General features: G+C 40.7%; 1 protein-coding gene across 1 annotated transcript in view; it reads left to right on the top strand.

Moving 5' to 3' along the window:
• The window catches only part of si:dkey-233k19.3 (dynein axonemal heavy chain 11), a 51,741-nt gene extending 33,765 nt beyond the window's left edge, over positions 1-17,976 (top strand). Inside the window, exons 63-82 of the mRNA XM_058084083.2 lie at positions 182-355; positions 1,289-1,524; positions 1,659-1,781; positions 7,270-7,474; positions 7,560-7,724; positions 7,909-8,049; positions 9,086-9,256; positions 10,609-10,731; positions 11,910-12,103; positions 12,183-12,331; positions 12,404-12,531; positions 12,813-13,040; positions 13,117-13,308; positions 14,694-14,813; positions 15,514-15,756; positions 15,826-16,008; positions 16,091-16,206; positions 17,292-17,404; positions 17,487-17,627; positions 17,720-17,976. Coding sequence (XP_057940066.2) covers positions 182-355; positions 1,289-1,524; positions 1,659-1,781; positions 7,270-7,474; positions 7,560-7,724; positions 7,909-8,049; positions 9,086-9,256; positions 10,609-10,731; positions 11,910-12,103; positions 12,183-12,331; positions 12,404-12,531; positions 12,813-13,040; positions 13,117-13,308; positions 14,694-14,813; positions 15,514-15,756; positions 15,826-16,008; positions 16,091-16,206; positions 17,292-17,404; positions 17,487-17,627; positions 17,720-17,967 — 3,393 coding nt within the window. The 3' untranslated portion in view covers positions 17,968-17,976. The remainder of the gene's footprint in view (positions 1-181; positions 356-1,288; positions 1,525-1,658; positions 1,782-7,269; positions 7,475-7,559; positions 7,725-7,908; positions 8,050-9,085; positions 9,257-10,608; positions 10,732-11,909; positions 12,104-12,182; positions 12,332-12,403; positions 12,532-12,812; positions 13,041-13,116; positions 13,309-14,693; positions 14,814-15,513; positions 15,757-15,825; positions 16,009-16,090; positions 16,207-17,291; positions 17,405-17,486; positions 17,628-17,719) is intronic.
• The last annotated feature ends 2,807 nt before the right edge of the window (positions 17,977-20,783 follow it).

Below are 20,783 nucleotides of genomic sequence, written 5' to 3'. Positions count from 1 at the left end.
GAATGATGCAGATTGAAACCGCGGCTAAACTTTAAGAAAATAACATTTGCATAGTTTTTGTGCTCTGCGGGAAATGAAGTGAATGTTTCTTATGGATGAATTTTTTATTTTCTTATGTTTGCCTGTATTCTCTTTTTATCTGTTATTATTAAATAACCATGTTGTTGTTTTCCGTTGTCAGTCAGAGAAGGAACGCTGGTCTCAGACGCTTGTTCAATATGAAAGTCAACAGAAAACGCTTTGCGGCGACGTTGCCCTCACCTCGGCATTCGTGTCATACATGGGTTACTTCACCAAGCAGTACCGTGCTGAACTACTCCATGACAAATGGATCTCTTTTCTCAAATGTCAAAAGGTAAAATTTCTTACCTTTTAAGTAAATGTCAAAGTTACATTAAGTTACATCATCATGCGGCATCAAACAGATATTATCATCATCGGTCCCAAAAACACAGCGCCACCCTCACTCCATCCCCGCTCATCCGCAACCTTGGTATCCTCCTGGACCCCACCCTTTCATTTGAACCCCACATCAAACAGTTAACCCGGACTGCATTCTTCCATCTTAAGAACATTTGATTCCGTCCATCACTTACATTCTCTGCCGCTGAATCCCTGATCCATGCATTCATCACCTCCAGAATTGACTACTGTAATAGTATTCTCTACGGTACACCGTCCAAAACCCTCAACAAACTACAATATATTCAGAACTCCGCTGCCCGCCTCCCGTGAACACATTACCCCTGTCCTCCAAAACCTCCACTGGCTTCCCATTCCCCAACACATTCACTTCAAAATTCTTCTTATCGCCTACAAAGCCCTCCACGATCTGACCCCCCCCCCATATCTCACAGACCTGCTTCATCCACACGATCCCCCGCGTCCCCCTCACTCCTCAGACTCCAACCTCCTGGCACTCCCCTGTAAGACCAAGCTCCGAACCTGGGCGAGACAGAGCCTTCTCCATCGCTGCCCCCCACGATCTGGAACTCTTTGCCCCATTCACTCCTTCCCACCTTCAAAAAAAAAACAACTCAAAACCCACCTCTTTAAATCTGTTTTTAATGTCTAACTTTTTATATCTGACTGCTGTGCCCCGCCCCTCCCCGCTTTTACTCATGTTTTAACTGTGTATTAACCAATGAATGTTGTATTTTGGTGTGTCTTCTATTCTGTTTACTTGCTTTATTTAACTTCATTCTTCTGTAAAGTGTCTGAGTATTTTGAAAAGCGCTATACAAATAAAATGTATTATTATTATTATTATTATTATTTTCGGTTCCAGGTCTCCATACCCCTGACACACGGCCTGGATCCCATTCTCATGCTAACCGATGATGCCAGCGTAGCCGCTTGGCATAACCAGGGCCTGCCAAACGATCGGATGTCCACAGAGAACGCTGCCATCCTGACCACCAGTGAGCGCTGGCCGCTTATCGTCGACCCACAGGGGCAGGGCGTCAAATGGATACGAAGCCAGCAGGGGTCCAAACTAAGGGTGGTGCAGCTTGGACAGAAAGGGTGAGGCGGTGCTGTGTTGATGCTTTATTAATATGTCTCCTGTATCGGACTCTTTTTTTTTTTATGTACAAACATGCACAGGTAAGCTGTAATAGGTAATAATTGATTACTTAAATGATGCTATTTATTCCCAGGTATCTTGATGTAATTGAAGAAGCACTAGTTAGTGGTGAGACAGTGTTGATAGAGAATCTGCCGGAAAAAGTAGACCCGGTCTTGGAGCCTCTCTTGGGCAGGAACACCATCAAAAGGGGAAGGTTAGTTGTTTTTTTTGTTGTTTTTTTTTACATTACACTATTTTTTAAAGTTTATTTTTCATGCGATCACAGTCGTCTCGTAATAGCGTATTGGAAGTATGATTCAGTTTAAAGTGCATTCATTAAATCTAACTAGGAACACATATTAATGTATGTGTCTAGCTTTAATGCTGATAATGAGCTGCGTTTGTCCATGCCTGCCTCTGACAGTGTGACGCTCCATTCACTTTTTACATAGCACTGTAACTCTGCACTTGCTCAATGTAATAAATGGCATATATTACATGCAATATCTTTACATTAAGGAGTGAAACACATTACAATGCTGAGCTGCGGTGCTAACATTATTTTAACAGCAAAATCATGCTCCGTTTACCTATCGGACAACCAGAACTTCAAACCTGGAGGACCACTTTTATCAAAAGGGGAGCAAACAAGCTGTGGTTCTTGGTCTCAAACAAGCTATAGGGCCATACATTATTACTCATTCGTTACCAAAGACGTATATATGTGTTTTTTTTATAACCCGAACGCCTGATCCATTCATCCATTTTCTATACCACTTATCCGCACTAGGGTTGCAGGGGTATGCTGGAGCCTATCCCAGCTGTCTTCGGGCCCGAACTGGTGGCCAGCCAATCACAGGGCACATATAGACAAACAACCATTCACACTCACATTCATACCTATGGACAATTTGGAGTCGCCAATGAACCTAACACGCCTGATCCCAAAAACGTATTTAATCATTCATTCATTCATTCATTTTCTACCACTTATCCTGACTATGGTGGGGGGCTGGAGCCTATCCCAGCTGTCGTTGGGCAAGAGGCAGGCAAGAGGCCTGATCCCAAAAATGTATACAGCACATCTTTAAAAAAATTTCTCATGAGAAGCAAAAAGAGGTGATGATGCAAATGCACAATAGAATAGATCATGTTTGGTGCAGTTTTAAGCTGTAAAAAATGTGCATTTGATACGATCTCGGTGTGCACCATTCCCATGTATTCCACAGGAAGTGGAAAAGCAGGAAGTAGAGTGTAGCGTGCAGAAGGTTACACATTGAAGGGAAATATTAAAGCATGCACGTGCACGCATTTGCAATCGCATGCCACACGCAGTTCAGTTCCAAATCTGAACTCAAAGTGTTAATACCGTATTTTCTGGACTGTAAGTCGCTCCGGAGTATAAATCGCACAAGGCCAAAAATGCAAATTAGGTAGAAAAAAACATACATAAGTCGCACTGGAGTATAAGTCGCATTTTTTGCGACAAACTACTTAACCAAAACAGACATTACATCCTCTTGGAAAGCAGGTTCTAACATTAATAAAAGAATAGAGAACAGGCTGAATAGGTGTAAGATATGCTAACAATGGTTATTCAGCTACACAAAAAATAAACATGAACAGAAAAGGTGTCCAGTGTTTATGTAACATAAACACTTTTTTCATTTATAAGTCGCTCTGGAGTATAAGTCGCAGGAACAGCCAACCTATGAAAAAAAGGGTGACTTATAGTCCGGAAAATACAGTACTTTATGTCGTAAAAACAAACATTAATTTAGCATTATAGGTGACCTTTAAACTGCAACATCAACGTCAATCATTGTTAAACCCCAACACATTTTTGAATGATTATTTTCCTATTTTACTTAAACACAAATGAATGCATCGCAAGCCCATGGGAGCAGATTGCCAGGTGTTTGAATCTCACAGAGCACAGGAGCAGCAGCAAGACATGGCTGAACACATTATCATTGCCCGTTCTTCACATTATTAATGAATTGAAAGCACGTGTTCCGAATCCGTGAATGCAACCTATTGATCCGCCCCTCAAAACAGGTGATAGATGTATATTTGTGTGTTCATATTCTATAGGGGGGGGGGTGATTATTGAACAGCTGAGCCTCAGTTTAAAAACAGAATGGGCAGCATTCATGGTTATGTATAAGGATGTACAAGAGAGGTAGCATGGAACACTCAATTCAGTGGCCTTCCATCACCATGTCGGCTTCAAAAATGTCATCATTTGTGATTAGCTGGTTGTGAAACATTTTTTCGTTTACATCAAGAAATTGCTTAAGTGAATATTTGTTTACTTATTAGGGGTTAGGATTAGTTCTTCATTGTTCTGTTTATTTTACCACCGAGGTTGTAAACATGATTGGTTCCTCCATGTGTGCTGCTGCTGTTCCGTGTTATCCATCTGTTATTGTATAATTCCGTTACTTACTGGATTATGTGCAAAATCCTTTCCCCCGGGATATTAGTTGAGCAAACAAATGAATATCGAACACAACTGATTCCTCCCAAGTGTATTTATATGGATTTTTTTTCTGACATATGGCAGACAAGGCGCTGCACGGTGTTAAGTGGTTAGCACACAGGCCTCACAGCTAGAAGACCTGAGTTCAATTCCACCCTTGGCCATCTCTGCGTGGAGTTTGCATGTTCTCCCCGTGCATGCGTGGGTTTTCTCCGGGTACTCCGGTTTCCTCCCACATTCCAAAAACATGCTAGGTTAATTGGCGACTCCAAATTGTCCATAGGTATGAATGTGAGTGTGAATGGTTGTTTGTCTATATGTGCCCTGTGATTGTGATTGGCTGGCGTCCAGGGTGTACCCCACCTCTCGCCCAAAGACAGCTGGGATAGGCTCCAGCATCCCCCGCGACCCTTGTGAGGAAAAGTGGTAGAAAATGAATGAATGAATGAATGTTGTCGTTCACATTACCATGCTAGAAAAGCACTCTGCCAAGCACTCTACATGATAATGTAGCATGCTAGCATAATGTTAGCATGCTAACACATGGCATGATAGTGCTCTGTGTTTATATAATAGTCTACCTGTGGAAACAGCTAAAAATGCAACTATGCTAATGTTGGCATGCTAGCAATGCTAACGTTAGCTTGCTACCACCTGGCATAATGGTGCTAAGGTAAGTGTTTATATAACTGTCTAGGTCTGTAAATGGCTAAAAATGTTACTATGCTAATTTTAGCATGCATGCACATAGCATAACAGTGCTGTTAATATGCCTAGTCATGAAAATGGCTAAAAATGCTAACATTGGCATGCTAACACCTACTTTGACAGTAGTAAGTGTTGCACATGGACAAGTCGTTAGCATGCAGGCCACACAGCTAGGAGACCCAAGTTCAATTCCACCCTTGGCCATCTCTGCGTGGAGTTTGCATGTTCTCCCCGTGCATGCGTGGGTTTTCTCCGGGTACTCCGGTTTCCTCCCACATTCCAAAAACATGCTAGGTTTATTAGCGACTCCAAATTGTCCATAGGTATGAATGTGAGTGTGAATGGTTGTTTGTCTATATGTTCCCTGTGATTGGCTGGCCACCAGTCCAGGGTGTACCCCGCCTCTCGCCCGAAGACAGCTGGGATAGGCTCCAGCACTCCCCTTGACCCTTGTGAGGAAAAGCGGTAGAAAATGAATGAATGAATGGCAGACAGTACGAAGCATCTCTTCGCATGTTCGTCGCGCTTCCTCTGACGTGTCCCGTCTTTCCTGAGAACACAATTCATCATATTAAATCGGATTATCAGTTTATCCCTTGTAGATGACCCGCACACTTGTTTCTGTCGATGATTAATACAACCAGCCGGCCGGTCATGATGGATCTGGTGGGGCTTCACAGCTGAAGTTCATTAATAATTGGAACGTTGTAGAGTGTGAAGTAATGAATACTAATTATTCCTTTCATGGCTGACGGAAGACTACAAGACAATCCATCAGCAAGGACTTTAATTTGGTGGAGTAATGGTTCTATCAATAGTACATTAATTCTGGCTTGTGAAGCTATAGAGTTGAACCCGATTAGGACGTGAGGAACCTGTGCTGTAGAACCAGGGCCTTTGCCTTCCATCTGAGGGGTAATTAGAGAAAAATGAAAAGCCACTGGGATCATCAAGCCTGCACTAATTTAATTGAAATGCAGGAACAGATAAATATTGGCTGCTGAGGAAACGATCTTTCATATTTATTTGTCTGGAGTATAGATGACTTTTTAACTTGGTGGGAAGTTTGAGCTGAAAAGTCATCAGAGTTGTCCTAAATATATTTATAGTAAGTCTAAATATATCTTTTAACTTAATTATGCATCACTTTACAGTAGTTAATGAGTGATCCTGCCAAACCCTAACTCATTAGTTCATCATTAGTTCCTCGGTAACTACTCATTACTAGTTAATCATTAGGTCCTCAGTAACTACTCATTAGTTCTTCATAAGTTCCTCGGTAACCACTCATTAGTTCAGCATTACTTCCTCAGTAACTACTCATTAGTTCATCATTAGTTCATCGGTAACCACTCATTAGTTCAGCATTACTTCCTCAGTAACTACTCATTAGTTCATCATTAGTTCATCGGTAACCACTCATTAGTTCAGCATTAATTCCTCAGTAACTACTCATTAGTTCATCATTAGTTCATCGGTAACCACTCATTAGTTCAGCATTAATTCCTCAGTAACTACTCATTAGTTCATCATTAGTTCATCGGTAACCACTCATTAGTTCAGCATTAATTCCAAAGTAACTAATCATTAGTTCATCATTAGTTCCTCTGTAACTACTCATTAGTTCATCATTAGTTCATCGGTAACCACTCATTAGTTCAGCATTAATTCCTCAGTAACTACTCATTAGTTCGGCATTAGTTCATCGGTAACCACTCATTAGTTCAGCATTAATTCCTCAGTAACTACTCATTAGTTCATCATAAGTTCCTCTGTAACTACTCATTAGTTCATCGGTAACCACTCATTAGTTCATCATTAGTTCCTCGGTAACTACTCATTAGTTCCTCATTAGCTCATCGGCAACTACTCATTAGTTCCTCAGTAACTACTCATAGTTCTTCATTAGTTCCTCGGTAACTACTCATTAGTTCCTCAGTAACTACTCATTAGTTCTTCATTAGTTCTCGGTAACTACTCATTAGTTCCTCAGTAACTACTCATTAGTTCATCATTAGTTCTCGGTAACTACTTATTAGTTCATCATTAGTTCCTCGGTAACTACTCATTAGTTCTTCATTAGTTCCTCGGTAACTACTCATTAGTTCCTCTGTAACTACTCATTAGTTCCTCGGTAACTACTCATTAGTTAATCGTTAGTTCCTCGGTAACTACTCATTAGTTAATCATTAGTTCCTCGGTAACTACTCATTAGTTCAGCATTAGTTCCTCTGTAACCACGCATTAGTTCCTCGGTAACCACTCATTAGTTCAGCATTAGTTCCTCTGTAACTACTGATTAGTTCATTACGTTTTTAGATAGTCACAAAAATCATAGTTCTCTGAAATATTGTTCACAAATCTGTCTAAATATGTTATTGAACACATCTTCACGGAGCTGGATAATTCATCCAGCTCATGGGTGTGGTATATTGTATGAAGTAGAAAGCATGGCTGGCAACAATAAAAGGCAGTCAAAATGTGCTGTTGTATTGTTTTTGTTTGCATCCAGGTTCATTCGTATTGGCGGCAAGGAGTGTGAATACAACAGTAACTTCCAGCTTATTCTGCACACCAAGCTGGCCAATCCCCATTTCCCTCCCGAACTCCAGGCTCAAACAACTCTTATAAACTTCACGGTGACCCCCGGTGGCTTGGAGGAGCAGCTGCTGGGACAGGTAGTATCCCGGGAAAGGCCTGACCTTGAATCCCAAAAGGTAAACCCGCCAAGTAGCGTGTCAGATTTCCTTGGACCACTCCGGTCTAGAGAACATGAATACATATGAATTGTTTTGTCCCAAGATGGAACTGACCACACAGCAGAACCACTTTAAGATCGAGCTGAAGAGGTTGGAGGATGACCTGCTAGGTCGCCTCTCTGCAGCCTGCGGTAATTTCCTGGGTGATATTTCTCTGGTGGAGCAACTGGAGATCACCAAGACCACAGCTGCCCACATCCAGGATAAAGTAAGACACTCCAGCGTCGCGCTTGTCTTTCATTGTCCGGCCCGTTTTTTTTGACACGGCGACCAACGCCTGATGTTTATCGAACTGGCTGTAAATGATATGCAGTTTGCCGTATGTCTAATGAGCAGCTTTTGGAGCATGACTGAGAGCCTCATAGCTCATTCTGTGCATTTGGAACACACAGGTGGTGGAGGCCCGCGAGAATGAGACAAAGATCAACGAGGCTCGGGAAATATACCGCCCTGCTGCTGAGAGAGCATCACTCCTCTTCTTCATCATCAATGACCTCAACAAGATTAACCCCATGTACCAGTTTTCTCTCAAGGTATAGCCTCCACCCCTCAGAGGTCATTTTGTGTAACTCATCTGTCTGATCTTTGTTGTTTCATGCGATTAACCCCATCAGTGAGGATGGCTTTGGTAATGGTAATGGTTTTATTTCATTTGAACATGCATCAGATTGCAATTGAATGCATCACATAATCAGTTCACAGTTCCACATGTCCAAAAGGAGTAGGAAGAAGCAAAGCTTATTAAATCCTACCCCTCCATCTGGTACTTTTACAATCGGAAACTGTTACATTTGTTCACTTCCTGCTTTCTTAATATAGTTGAAGGTTTTTTTTTATTTATTTTAAATAAAATAAAATATATATATATATTTTTTAAATAATTTTAATTTACTCTGTATGGAGTTTGCATGTTCTCCCCGTGCATGCGTGGGTTTTCTCCAGGTACTCCGGTTTCCTTCCACATTCCAAAAACATGCTAGGTTAATTGGCGACTCCAAATTGTCCATAAGTATGAATGTGAGTGTGAATGGTTGTTTGTCTATATGTGCCCTGTGATTGGCTGGCCACCAGTCCAGGGTGTACCCCGCCTCTCGCCCGAAGACAGCTGGCATAGGCTCCAGCACCCCCCGGTACCCTCGTGAGGAACAGGCGGTAGAAAATGAATGAATAAAATAAAAAATATATATTTAAAAAAAATAATAAAAAAATCCTTTTTTAATTTAAAATATTTTTTTTTATTACAAATATTTTTAAAATTATTTTTATGTATTTATTTATTTATTTTATTTTTGTCACGTACCGAAGTACAAGGTGATATGAGCATCCAATGACATAATGGGTACCATAGTAAGTGTCAATATAGTGATATATATAGCACATCATGACTGGTTCAAGACTCTTCATCCTTGTATTTAGCAAACATTGTGCATTATTTTAGCTGTTTGAAGATGAACTATATCAGCACGTTGAAGTATTTGTGATTTTAGAAATAAGGAGTTAGTACGTTCTCTGTAGCATACTTAACTTTCAATAAAATGGCCATTCACACTTGTTTGTGTTATCTTTCAGAGCTTCATCTCAGTGTTTAGCAAAGCAATGGAGGGTGCGAGATGTGTGGAGGATGTGAGCAGCAGAGTCGACGTTCTCACAGAGGCCATCAACTATTGTGTATTCCAGTACACCAGCCAGGGCCTGTTTGAGAGAGACAAGTTAACCTTCCTGTCACACACCGCCTTCCAGGTGAGGGACTTTAAGCCGCCTTGGAGGTGGCGCCCCCCCCTCCTTTCTGTCATCCCTATCAATCAAAATATATTTCTGCCCTCACATTAACTTCAATTAAAAACAGTCAGGAGGACCATACGCTGCTATTGATTACCTCTCACACCTCGCTCACCAGCTGCTGTTCAGACAGTCGATTCTGACAAGGGGGTTGGTTCTCGTGGCATAATGGAATTATTTGTCGTTGCTTTTTTTTTTTTTTTTACCTTCTAGGAAAGTGTGTAACTCTGAAGCCTGTCCTTCACATCACAATTTCACACTGAGAAGTAGAGTCTCTTTGTTAAAGAGTTGTTTAACTTTGAAAAACAATGACAAATGATTGATACTTTGTTTTTATATTCAGTATAGTTATTCCAGACTCCATTCACTTTGCAATATCTGATCAAGCAATATTAAGCTCTAAGTGAAGTATTATTATAATGCCTCATATTTAACCCACTAGCAAGATCTCATAGTGTATGGACTGCTCATATAGTATTTCATATTATCTTGCAAACTGTATTTGTATATAACTAGGAAAATTCCTAATTTGTTAATACTTGGGTTGTTTTTATATTGTGTATTTTGTACTGCCAAGGATTCAATTCCACCTTCGGCCATCTCTGTGTGGTGTTTGCATGTTCTCCCCGTGCATGCGTGGGTTTTCTCCGGGTACTCCGGTTTCCTCCCACATTCCAAAAACATGCTAGGTTAATTAGCTATTCCAAATTGTCCATATTGGTATGAATGTGAGTGTGAATGGTTGTTTGTCTATATGTGCCCTGTGATTGGCTGACCACCAGTCCAGGGTGTACCCCGCCTCTTGCCCGAAGACAGCTGGGATAGGCTCCGGCACCCTCGCGACCATCGTGAGCATAAGCGGTAGCAAATTAATGAATGAATGAATATCTACTATATTGGGTAATATAAGTGTAAAGGTGACTATAGGGGTGCTATTTCATGTCTAGAGGGCTCTAATAATGTTACAAAACAGGAATTCACTCATCACGGACAGTTCACTAGCAGCTAGCTGTGATGAACTGTGCATGTTTTATGATCAGTCTGACCTGGAACTGACTAGAACTGATTGGCTGGCCACCAGTCCAGGGGTGTACCCCGCCTCTCGCCCGAAGACAGCTGGGATAGGCTCCAGCACCCCCGCGACCCTCGTGAGGAAAAGCGGTAGAAAATGAATGAATGAATGAATAACTGATTCTGTTCTCTTGCTGCTGTGCAATGCAAATTTCCCCACTGAGGGACGAATAAAGGCATATCTTATCTTATCTTATCTTATTAGACAGCAATACATGATTACTAAACATTCTTCCCAACAGATCCAGCTTAAGAAGAACCTGATTGATGCACAGGAGTTTGACTTTCTCCTGCGTTTCCCGGTGGAAGCTAGGAAAGTTAGCCCTGTGTCCTTCCTCTCGCCCCAAGCCTGGGGAGCCATTAAGGTACTGTAATGCACATATGGTGTATATACAGTATGTATACTGTATGTATAAGGTCTCAGAAAAGTAAGTACATGCTCTAATTCAGTAAACATGTTGTTATATTTTCACATGGGACTTACTTATGTTTGCCACACACAGTCAGGAGATCTGAAAGATGTGGGTTTGAATCTCATTGTGGATTTTGCATGTTCTGGTTTCCTTCCACATGCCAAAAACTTGCATGTTAGGTTAATAGGCGACTCTAAGTTGTCCGTAGGTGTGAGTGTGAGTGATTGTTTGTCTATATGTGCCCTGTGATTGGCTATACTGGCGACCAGTCCAAAGTGTACTCCGTCTCTTGCCTGAAGTCAGCTGTAATAGGCTCCAGCATACCCACTGTCACCCTAGTGAGGATAAGTAGGAGTAGTATACTTAGTATACACATGAAATATGGATATATTTTAGAGTAGTTCACTGATAATGCAACACATAGCCATTATTGTGTAAATAGTACGGTAATTGCGTTTTCCCTGTCGTGGTAACGTCATGATCTGGAGCTACCCGAGTACTGCTGGGACTGGGAAGCTGCGGTTCATTGAGGAAAACATGAATTCCATGTGAGCTGCACGGCGGTCGAGTGGTTAGCGCGCAGACCTCACAGCTAGGAGACCAGGGTTCAATTCCACCCTCGGCCATCTCTGTGTTTGACCCGGTACTCCGGTTTCCTCCCACATTCCAAAAACATGCTAGGTTAATTAGCGACTCCAAATTGTCCATAGGTATGAATGTGAGTGTGAATGGTTGTTTGTCTATATGTGCCCTGTGATTGGCTGCATGGCCACCAGTCCAGGGTGTACCCCGCCTCTTGCTCGAAGACAGCTAGGATAGGCTCCAGCACACCCCCCCGCGACCCTCGTGAGGAAAAGCGGTAGAAAATGAATGAAAGAATTCCATGTGACATTGTAAAGCAGAGCTTAGGAACTGAGTAACAATTCCATGCCCAAGAGGATTAAGGCCATGCTAAATTCATCCAACTTTCATTTGTATAGCATTGATGCTTGAGAAGACATAACATGTTTACTGAAACGGGTGTACTCACTTTTGTGAGATACTGTACTTGATTAATTTCAGGTCATTTGTAGGTCAGATGTTTCAGTGTATCCTGTATCAAGAGACATGACAGTATTTTCTGAATATAGACCATTTCTACAATGGAGGCTTTCAGTGGACTGGACAGAGACATAGAAAGTTCACATAAGCGCTGGAGGAAGATTGTCGAATCCAGTTGTCCTGAGAAGGAAAGACTTCCGCAGGACTGGAAGAATAAAAGCTTCCTGCAGAAGCTCATCATCCTGAGAGCTCTGCGCCCTGATAGGGTGACCTACACATTAAGGTCAACACATGACTAACAAACACATTTCATGTTGTAAACTCCATGTTGGCATTAACTTACATTTTTTTTTTCCTGGTAGGAACTTTGTGGAGGACAGCATGGGCGACAAATACGTTGAGGCTTCCAGGCTCGACTTTGACAAGTTATATGAGAGTAGCAGCCCATCGACGCCTGTGTTTTTTATCCTCTCACCAGGCGTTGATCCAATCAAGCATGTAGAAAAACTAGGTATTTTTAAATACATACTATTTCCCATTTGTGTTACTGTAAATGTTCTAATTATGTTCATTTTCTTTTTAGGATCAACGCTGGGATTTTCAATTGATTTGGCCAATTTTCATAATGTTTCATTGGGACAGGGACAAGAAAATGTTGCTGAACGGGTGCTTAAGAATTCCTCTAAACTTGGACACTGGGTCATTCTGCAGGTAGGAACATGGCCATTGTACCGGCACAAGGCTGTACTTCCAGCCAATGCACCTAATGATATTATTTTCCCCTCACCCGAGTGGGGAATAGGCTCAATTTGGTTCAATAAAAACTATAATTGGCTAGATCAGCCCTGTAAATGCTTTCCTTTGAACGGAGAAGCTAGCAGCCAAGCATGTCCCTGAGGGTTGTCTTCCTAATTAGGAACAAAGGAAGACATTGTTAGAATGTGTTTTCATAATCCGGTTGTAATATTGACTTTATATTTTTGCCGTTTTAGAATGTTCACCTAGTAGCACGATGGCTCCCGAGTTTAGAAGCTCTCCTGGAGACAGTGGCAGTGGACGGTCACCCCGGCTACAGGGTGTTCATCACCGGGGAACCAGCACCAAGCCCAGAGCAGCACGTCATCCCCAGGGGCATCCTCGAGAACGCCATCAAAATCACCAACGAACCCCCCGCTGGCATGAACGCCAGTCTGCATGCGGCATTCAACAACTTCAGTCAGGTGCGTTCGACTTTTTCCACAATCATAAATACCTTGTCATACACCGTGACTAATTGTCATATTTATGTTTTTATAGGACACTCTGGACATGTGCTCACGAGAACAGGAATTCAACTCCATGTTGTTTTCCCTCTGCTTTTTTCATGCATGTGTCACAGAGCGTCGCAAGTTTGGCCCCCAAGGGTGGAACCTTAAGTACCCCTTTAGCACCGGAGACCTCACCATCTCAGCTAATGTTCTGTTCAATTACTTGGAATCCAACACCAAGGTAATATTCTTAATCCTTCATTCAACATTGTTTAATGTAATGGTAATAATGGTAATGGTTTTATTTCATTTGAACGTGCATCAGATTACAATTGAATGCATCACATAATCAGTTCACAGTTCCACATGTCCAAAAGGAGTAGGAAGAAGCAAAGCTTATTAAATCCTACCCCTCCATCTGGTACTTTTACAATCAGTAACTGTTACATTTGTTCACTTCCTGCTTTCCTAATATATATTTTTTTATATTTTTAATAAAAAAAATATAAATAATTTTTATTCAATAAAATATTTATAAATATATATATATTTAAATAATTTTAATAAAAGTTTTAAAGTTTTTTTTATAATTTTTTATTTTTTTATTTTTGTCGCGTACCGAAGTACGAGGTGATATGACCATCCAATGACATAATGGGGACCACAATAAGTGTCAATATAGTGATATATATAGCACATCATGACTGGTTCAAGACTCTTCATCCTTGTATTTAGCAAACATCAACTGCTTGTATTGTTTCTTGAATTGGCTCATCGTTGTGCATTGTTTGAGGGTCTTACTCAATCCATTCCATAGTTTGATTCCACATACTGAAATGCTATGGCTTTTTAACGTTGTCCTAGCATAGAAGTGTTTCAAATTTAGTTCTTCAAATCTAATTCTTGTATTTTAGTAACAGAAGTTCAGACAAATACCAACTTTCTGTTCTCTAATTAAAATTAATTTGTGATTTTTTTTTTAATGGATACTCACATGTATGCTTACCATAAACAGCAAACTATAATTTAGCTTTATTTCAAAATGACAAACAATCCATTCATGGGGATCTGCTCCCCTCACATCTCCTAATGTGTTTCTCTTTGCTCTCCTATTACTCTGGTCAGAACCAATCATGTTTCCAAGGTGTTCTACCCTCCAAAAAAACAAATGAATGTCCTTCATTATGTTAACCAAACAGTAACCCGCATGTGCGTATACAGAGAATTCATTAGGGGAGCAATGAAGCATCGTCCTAAATGTAATTACATGCAGCCAATGTGACAGTTCACAACGCTGCATAAGTGATCACTGCAATTAGAGCTGACGAAGGAAGCAATTTGCAAAACAATACAGGTACAAATGATTGTGAACCTCCAGCTTTTGTAATTTGTTATGAATCGCGGGTTCTCTTTTGCCTCTTTAACCCTCACAGATGATCATCTCCTGCTGAGAAGAAAACTTAGGCGTCACGCATCAGATCAGTGTGTTTAAGACACATAACGTCCATACAGTTATTATAAAGAGGCTAATTAGGGGGCCAATGATCATGTTATTGCTTCATGAATCAGATAAGGCTTTTTTTCTTTTTTTTGTATATATCAATGATGTGACTAAAGTCCATGCAGGTGCCATGGGAGGATTTGTGCTATCTCTTTGGGGAGATCATGTATGGAGGACACATCACTAATGACTGGGACAGAAGACTGTGTAAGGCCTACCTGCAAGAGTTAATGCATCCTAAAATGGTGAGTCTCTTTTACATCCACTGTATGCAGTCTTTGTATTAGAAATTGATTTGAACTACAACTAGATTTAAGTGATCATCAGAGAAGCTCATGTAGAGGAACCATATTTGGTAATGGTTTTATGGTTTTATTTCATTTGAACATGCATCAGATTACAATTGAATGCATCACATAATCAGTTCACAGTTCCACATGTCCAAAAGGAGTAGGAAGAAGCAAACCTTATTAAATCCTACCCCTCCATCTGGTCCTTTTACAATCAGTAACTGTTACATTTGTTCACTTCCTGCTTTCCTAATATAGTTTTTTTAATAAAAAATAAAAATAAATAAATATTTTTATTTTAAAAAATAAAATAAAAATTTATTAAATAAATATATATTTTTTATAGTAAGGGGTTTTTTTTTATTTAATTTTATTTTTTTTATTTTTGTCACATACCGAAGTACAAGGTGATATGACTTAATGGGTACCATAGTAAGTGTCAATATAGTGATATGTATAGCACATCATGACTGGTTCAATATTTAAATTCCTTGTCAAGGGAAAGAGTGCCCTCTTGGGATGTAAAGCTTAACTGCAGTTGTGTTTGTTTGCAGTGGCCCGAGCTGAAAATATTCCTTGAGCAGTATTTGTTTGTTTTGTTGTCAGTTTTACCAGCAAACTTTCATACTACATAAGATTTAACTCTCATCTACAGTTTGAAGGAGAGCTTTACCTTTGTCCTGGCTTCCTGTCGCCTCCATTCATGGACCACGGCGGATATCACACTTATATCGATGAACACCTTCCATCCGAGAGCCCCACCTTGTACGGCCTTCATCCCAATGCTGAGCTGGAGTGCCTCACTCTCACCTCCAACAACCTCCTAAAGACTCTGCTGGACCTGCAGCCGCGGGGCTCCTGCAGGGCGGAGGGGGCTGTCTTAAGCACGGAAGAGAAGGTGTGGACTTTTTATATCTACGTAGCTCACTTAAATGCATTATTAAACCCTGTTGATGTTTTTCGTTAGGTCAAGTCCACTATTGAAGATCTTCTCGACAAGCTTCCTGAGCAGTATAACATCGCAGAGATGGCCGTGAAGGCAACAGAGCGAAGCCCGTACATTTCAGTGTGTTTGCAGGAATGTGAACGCATGAACGTCCTGTTGGCAGAAATGAGAAAATCCCTTAACGAGCTGGATCTTGGCCTGAAGGTTTATTTGCGTTGTGTATTTTTGGTCAGCAATCTTCTCTGTCGCATTATTGGTTAGGATTTCTTAATGTTGTCGTTCACAGGGAGAACTCACCATGTCTTCCAGTATGGAGACTCTGCAGTTGGCCCTGTTTAGTGACTCTGTTCCAGATTTCTGGAGCAGGCTGGCTTACCCCTCTACGAAAACGCTAACACACTGGTAAACACAGTTTACTCCTCCAATGCACCCACTGTTATGCAACAAAAGTGATTACGGCAACCATTTTTACTACAGTATACCTTCTCATTCACGCAGTGGCCCTCACACTAAATATTCACACTCAATTCACAGTTTGGACATGTTGACTGTGAGGTGTACTCACTTGTGTCGGTAATGGTAATGGTTTTATTTCATTTGAACATGCATCAGATTGCAATTGAATGCATCACATAATCAGTTCACAGTCCAAAAGGAGTAGGAAGAAGCAAAGCTTATTAAATCCTACCCCTCCATCTGGTACTTTTACAATCAGTAACTGTTACATTTGTTCACTTCCTGCTTTCATAATATTTTTTTATTAAAAAAAATACATTTTTCATTTAAAAAATAAATAGTAAATATTTGTATTTTAAAAAAAATAATTAAATAAATTAAGATATTTTTTTTATTTGTATAATTTTTTAATATAGTTTAATTTTTTTTTTCTTTTTTTTTTTTATTTTTGTCACGTACCAAAGTACAAGGTGATATGACCATACAATGACATAATGGGTACCATAATAAGTGTCAATATAGTGACTGGTTCAAGACTCTTCATCCTTGTATTTAGCAAACATCAACTGCTTGTATTGTTTCTTGAATTGGCTCATCGTTGTGCATTGTTTGAGGGTCTTACTCAATCCATTCCATAGTTTGATTCCACATACTGAAATGCTATGGCTTTTTAACGTAGTCCTAGCATAGAAGTGTTTCAAATGTACTTCTTCCCTGAGATCATATTTCTCCTCTCTTGTAGAGAAGTATTGGATGACATTTTTAGCTAATTGGTTATTTTTAGCCTTATGCATTATTTTAGCTGTTTGAAGATGAACTATATCAGCAAGTTGAAGTATTTGTTATTTTAGAAATAAGGAGTTAGTATGTTCTCTGTGTTGGCAGCTACGTATATAGACAATAATGGCTGTGTTGTGAGTTATTGCTGTACAAGCTACACTGACTACTCTAAGTTATATATATGTTTTCAGCATCGGCATCAGTGTTCCTTAAATAATATGCTAAATCTTGTTACATAATGTGTATTTTAGGTTCAATGATATCAAATGTAGCTGCCGTGAGCTGGACAGCTGGATGCAGGACTTTGTTCTACCTGCTGTCGTTTGGCTCTCGGGCCTCTTCAACCCACAGTCTTTCCTCACCGGTGAGGTCCCAAAAATCTATGCACGGCCATGCATGTACGGTATGTTTACTGGCATTAACTACACATTCTGATTTTCCGACAGCTATTCTGCAGAGCATTGCTCGTAAAAATCAGTGGCCCCTGGATAAGATGACGCTGACTGCAGATGTGACAAAAAAGACAAAAGATGACTTTGGGCATCCACCACGGGAGGGGGCCTACATCCACGGCCTCTTCATGGAAGGTCAGAATCAATAAAACATCTGAGGTGATAGAACTTAGATCATTTTGCCAGTCAGACTTCACACACAACTTGTCCCATGTCCACCTGTCCAGGAGCACGTTGGGACGCTCAGTCGGGAGCCATATCCGAAGCAGTTCTGAGGGATCTAACCCCTCCCATGCCGGTGGTGTATGTCCGAGCGGTGCCGGCAGAGGAGCAGGAGCTCAAGAACACTTATGAGTGTCCCGTGTACCGCACCAAACAACGCGGTTCCACGTATGTTTGGACCTTTTACCTCAGAACCAAACAGCCTCCTGCTAAGTGGATTTTAGCTAGCGTGGCTCTGCTGCTTTCAGCGTGATGCATTGTGGGACGTGACAAGTATTAACGTGGCAAAAGTATTATGCGAGAATTTTTGCAGAACATTTTTTAAGCCAAACAAAGCAGTATTCAGTTACGTATGTATAGTATTTTTCTTTAGTATACTATATATACAATATACTTAAAATATCACATTTGCACTCAATTTGCAACTCAGCGTGTTCGAAAAGGAGTTGGAGGAAGCAGATCTTCATTCATTCATTCTCTACCGCTTATCCTCACGAGGGTCGCTTGGGGTGCTGGAGCCTATCCCAGCTGTCTTCGGGCAAGAGGCGGGGTACACCCTGGACTGGTGGCCAGCCAATCACAGGGCACATATAGACAAACAACCATTCACACTCACATTCATACCTATGGACAATTAACCTAGCATGTTTTTGGAATGTGGGAGGAAACCCACTCATGCACGGGGAGAACACAGAGATGGCAGAGGGTGGAATTGAACCCTGGTCTCCTAGCTGTGAGGTTTGCGCGCTAACCACTCAACCACCGTGCCGCCCGGAAGCAGATCTTATTTAATCCAACTCCTATTACTGCCCATCCATGTTAAAGTGCATCTAAATAAAGAATGTATATAGAATATATTTACAATGAAACATTGTTAGGGAACAAAAATAAGTAAGACCAGACACTGTTGAGCATCTCCCCTGAGATGCTTCCACCCGGCCGTGATTTGTTGGGAGCTTATGTCTCCATTTTAGACCATGTAATTCTGGATAGGGAGCATATTTTATTGGAAGGTCAAGATTAAAAAAAAAAAAGCTTGCCGGCTGCCCTCTACTAAGTGAATGATACACAATGCTGTCTGGAGAGTTCCCGGCCTGAATTCCCAGGAGATGATGTGCATGGTTGCTATTGACTTTTAAATGAGGCGCATTTGACATTGACCTTTTGTACGGCTTTGGCGGAATACTAACAGACGAGTGTAATTCTTTCGGCCGGGCCTGCTGAAGAAAACCTATTCAAAGCTTTCAGTGAGACAGCAAAACATCTTTTATCTGTTGCGCTCTGTCGTCATGAAGCAAATAACCCTAATTTTAATAAGTAATCATGCATATGCATGGTAATGGTTTTATTTCATTTGAACATGCATCAGATTACAATTGAATGCATCACATAATCAGTTCACAGTTCCACATGTCCAAAAGGAGTAGGAAGAAGCAAAGCTTATTAAATCCTACCCCTCCATCTGGTACTTTTACAATCAGTAACTGTTACATTTGTTCACTTCCTGCTTTCCTAATATAGTTTAAGTTTTTTTTTAATTAAAAAATCATTTTTGTTTTATTATTTTTTTAATTATTTTTTTAAATAAAATAATAATAATTTAATTAACTCCACTACAATAAATAGACATATTAGCAATCATTTTCATCCTGTTTTTTTGACCAGAAAAGTGCATTAGAAGCAAGTTGAAAAAAACGGAAAAAAACGACATACTAACCCCTTACGTTTTTTGTCAAAAATTGACGCCCTAAAATTTTGGCATTTTATGCCATTTTTGGGTGCTCCTGGTGCCCCTGTTGAGTGTGTGAGGTTTCCCCTGTTTTTTTTTACCCGAAAAGTGCATTAGAAGCAAGTTGAAAAAAACTGCTTTCCGTAATACAGTTTAAGTTTTTTTTTTTATGTTTTTTATTTTGAATTTGTTACATTTTTTACATTTTTTATTTTTTTAATTTTAATTTTTTATTTTTTTTTTACATTTTTTTTATTTCATTTGCATGCATTGCTGAAGCAATTTTTTTAAAAGCCAAATAATGAATACATGCATTTCGATATGTATATTTGCAGCATTGCACACGATTGTAAACGCTTGTATTTTTCCTCCCAACACTAATAACAACTGTGTCTCTGTGCTAATCCCCCTTGTTTCCCTTCTAGCTGTACACAGGAGGATAAAGGATTGACTGTGCTTTGTATCGCTCACAGGAAATGAAGAACCACTGTGTCTCTCCATTTGCTCTCTCTTCCTCTCATTAGTGCCCCGCAGCAGCTAGCCAGTCATTTAGTGTCAGGGAAATGATAACGTGCCCGGCGTATTTGGGAGGAAATGGCAGGGTGCGCTCGGCCCGGCACAGCAGGGGGTGGGGGGGGGGGGGTTTCATGCTGCAGTTAGTCATATTAAAAGGCCAAGAAGGACACCTGGTTACAGTCAGTAAGATGGCTGATTATGGTAGACTGTAACGGTGGACTCGTACCGGGGTTCTCAAATGGAACTAGTTCAAAGCTTAGTTCATCCATCCATTTTCTACCGCTTATCCTCGAGAGGCGGGGTACACCCTGGACTGGTCGCCAGCCAATCACAGGGCACATATAGACAAACAACCATTCACACTCACATTCATACCTATGGACAATTTGGAGTCGCTAGCTAACCTAGCATGAAGGATAAGTGGCATAGAAAACGAAGGAATAAGATTGAAACAGTAATATACTTTCATTCATTCATTCATTTTCTACCGCTTATCCTCACGAGGGTCGTGGGGGTGCTGGTGCCTATCCGAGCTGTCTTCGGGCGAGAGGCGGGGTACACCCTGGACTGGTGGCCAGCCAATCACAGGGCCCAATATAGTACACAGAATATGAGTGAATAAGCCATAAGCACTCCCCTCTCTGTGTTCTTTGCGCTTCTTTTCTATCCCCTCCTGCTCCGGGACGCTGCTCCAATATAATGCATAATGCAAAGCTGATAAGTAGACTCATTCATTCATGTTTTACCGCTTAGCCGCACAAGGGTCGCGCGGGGGTGCTGGAGCCTATCCCAGCTGTCTTCAGGCGAGAGACGGGATACACCCT

This window comes from Doryrhamphus excisus, linkage group LG17 (assembly GCF_037039965.1).
Source record: "Doryrhamphus excisus strain RoL-2023G ecotype Guam linkage group LG17, RoL_Dexc_Guam_v1.1, whole genome shotgun sequence".
Lineage (NCBI taxonomy): Eukaryota > Metazoa > Chordata > Actinopteri > Syngnathiformes > Syngnathidae > Doryrhamphus > Doryrhamphus excisus.
Note: the sequence above shows the minus strand (reverse complement) of the source record. Positions and strands in the feature narration are given on the sequence as shown.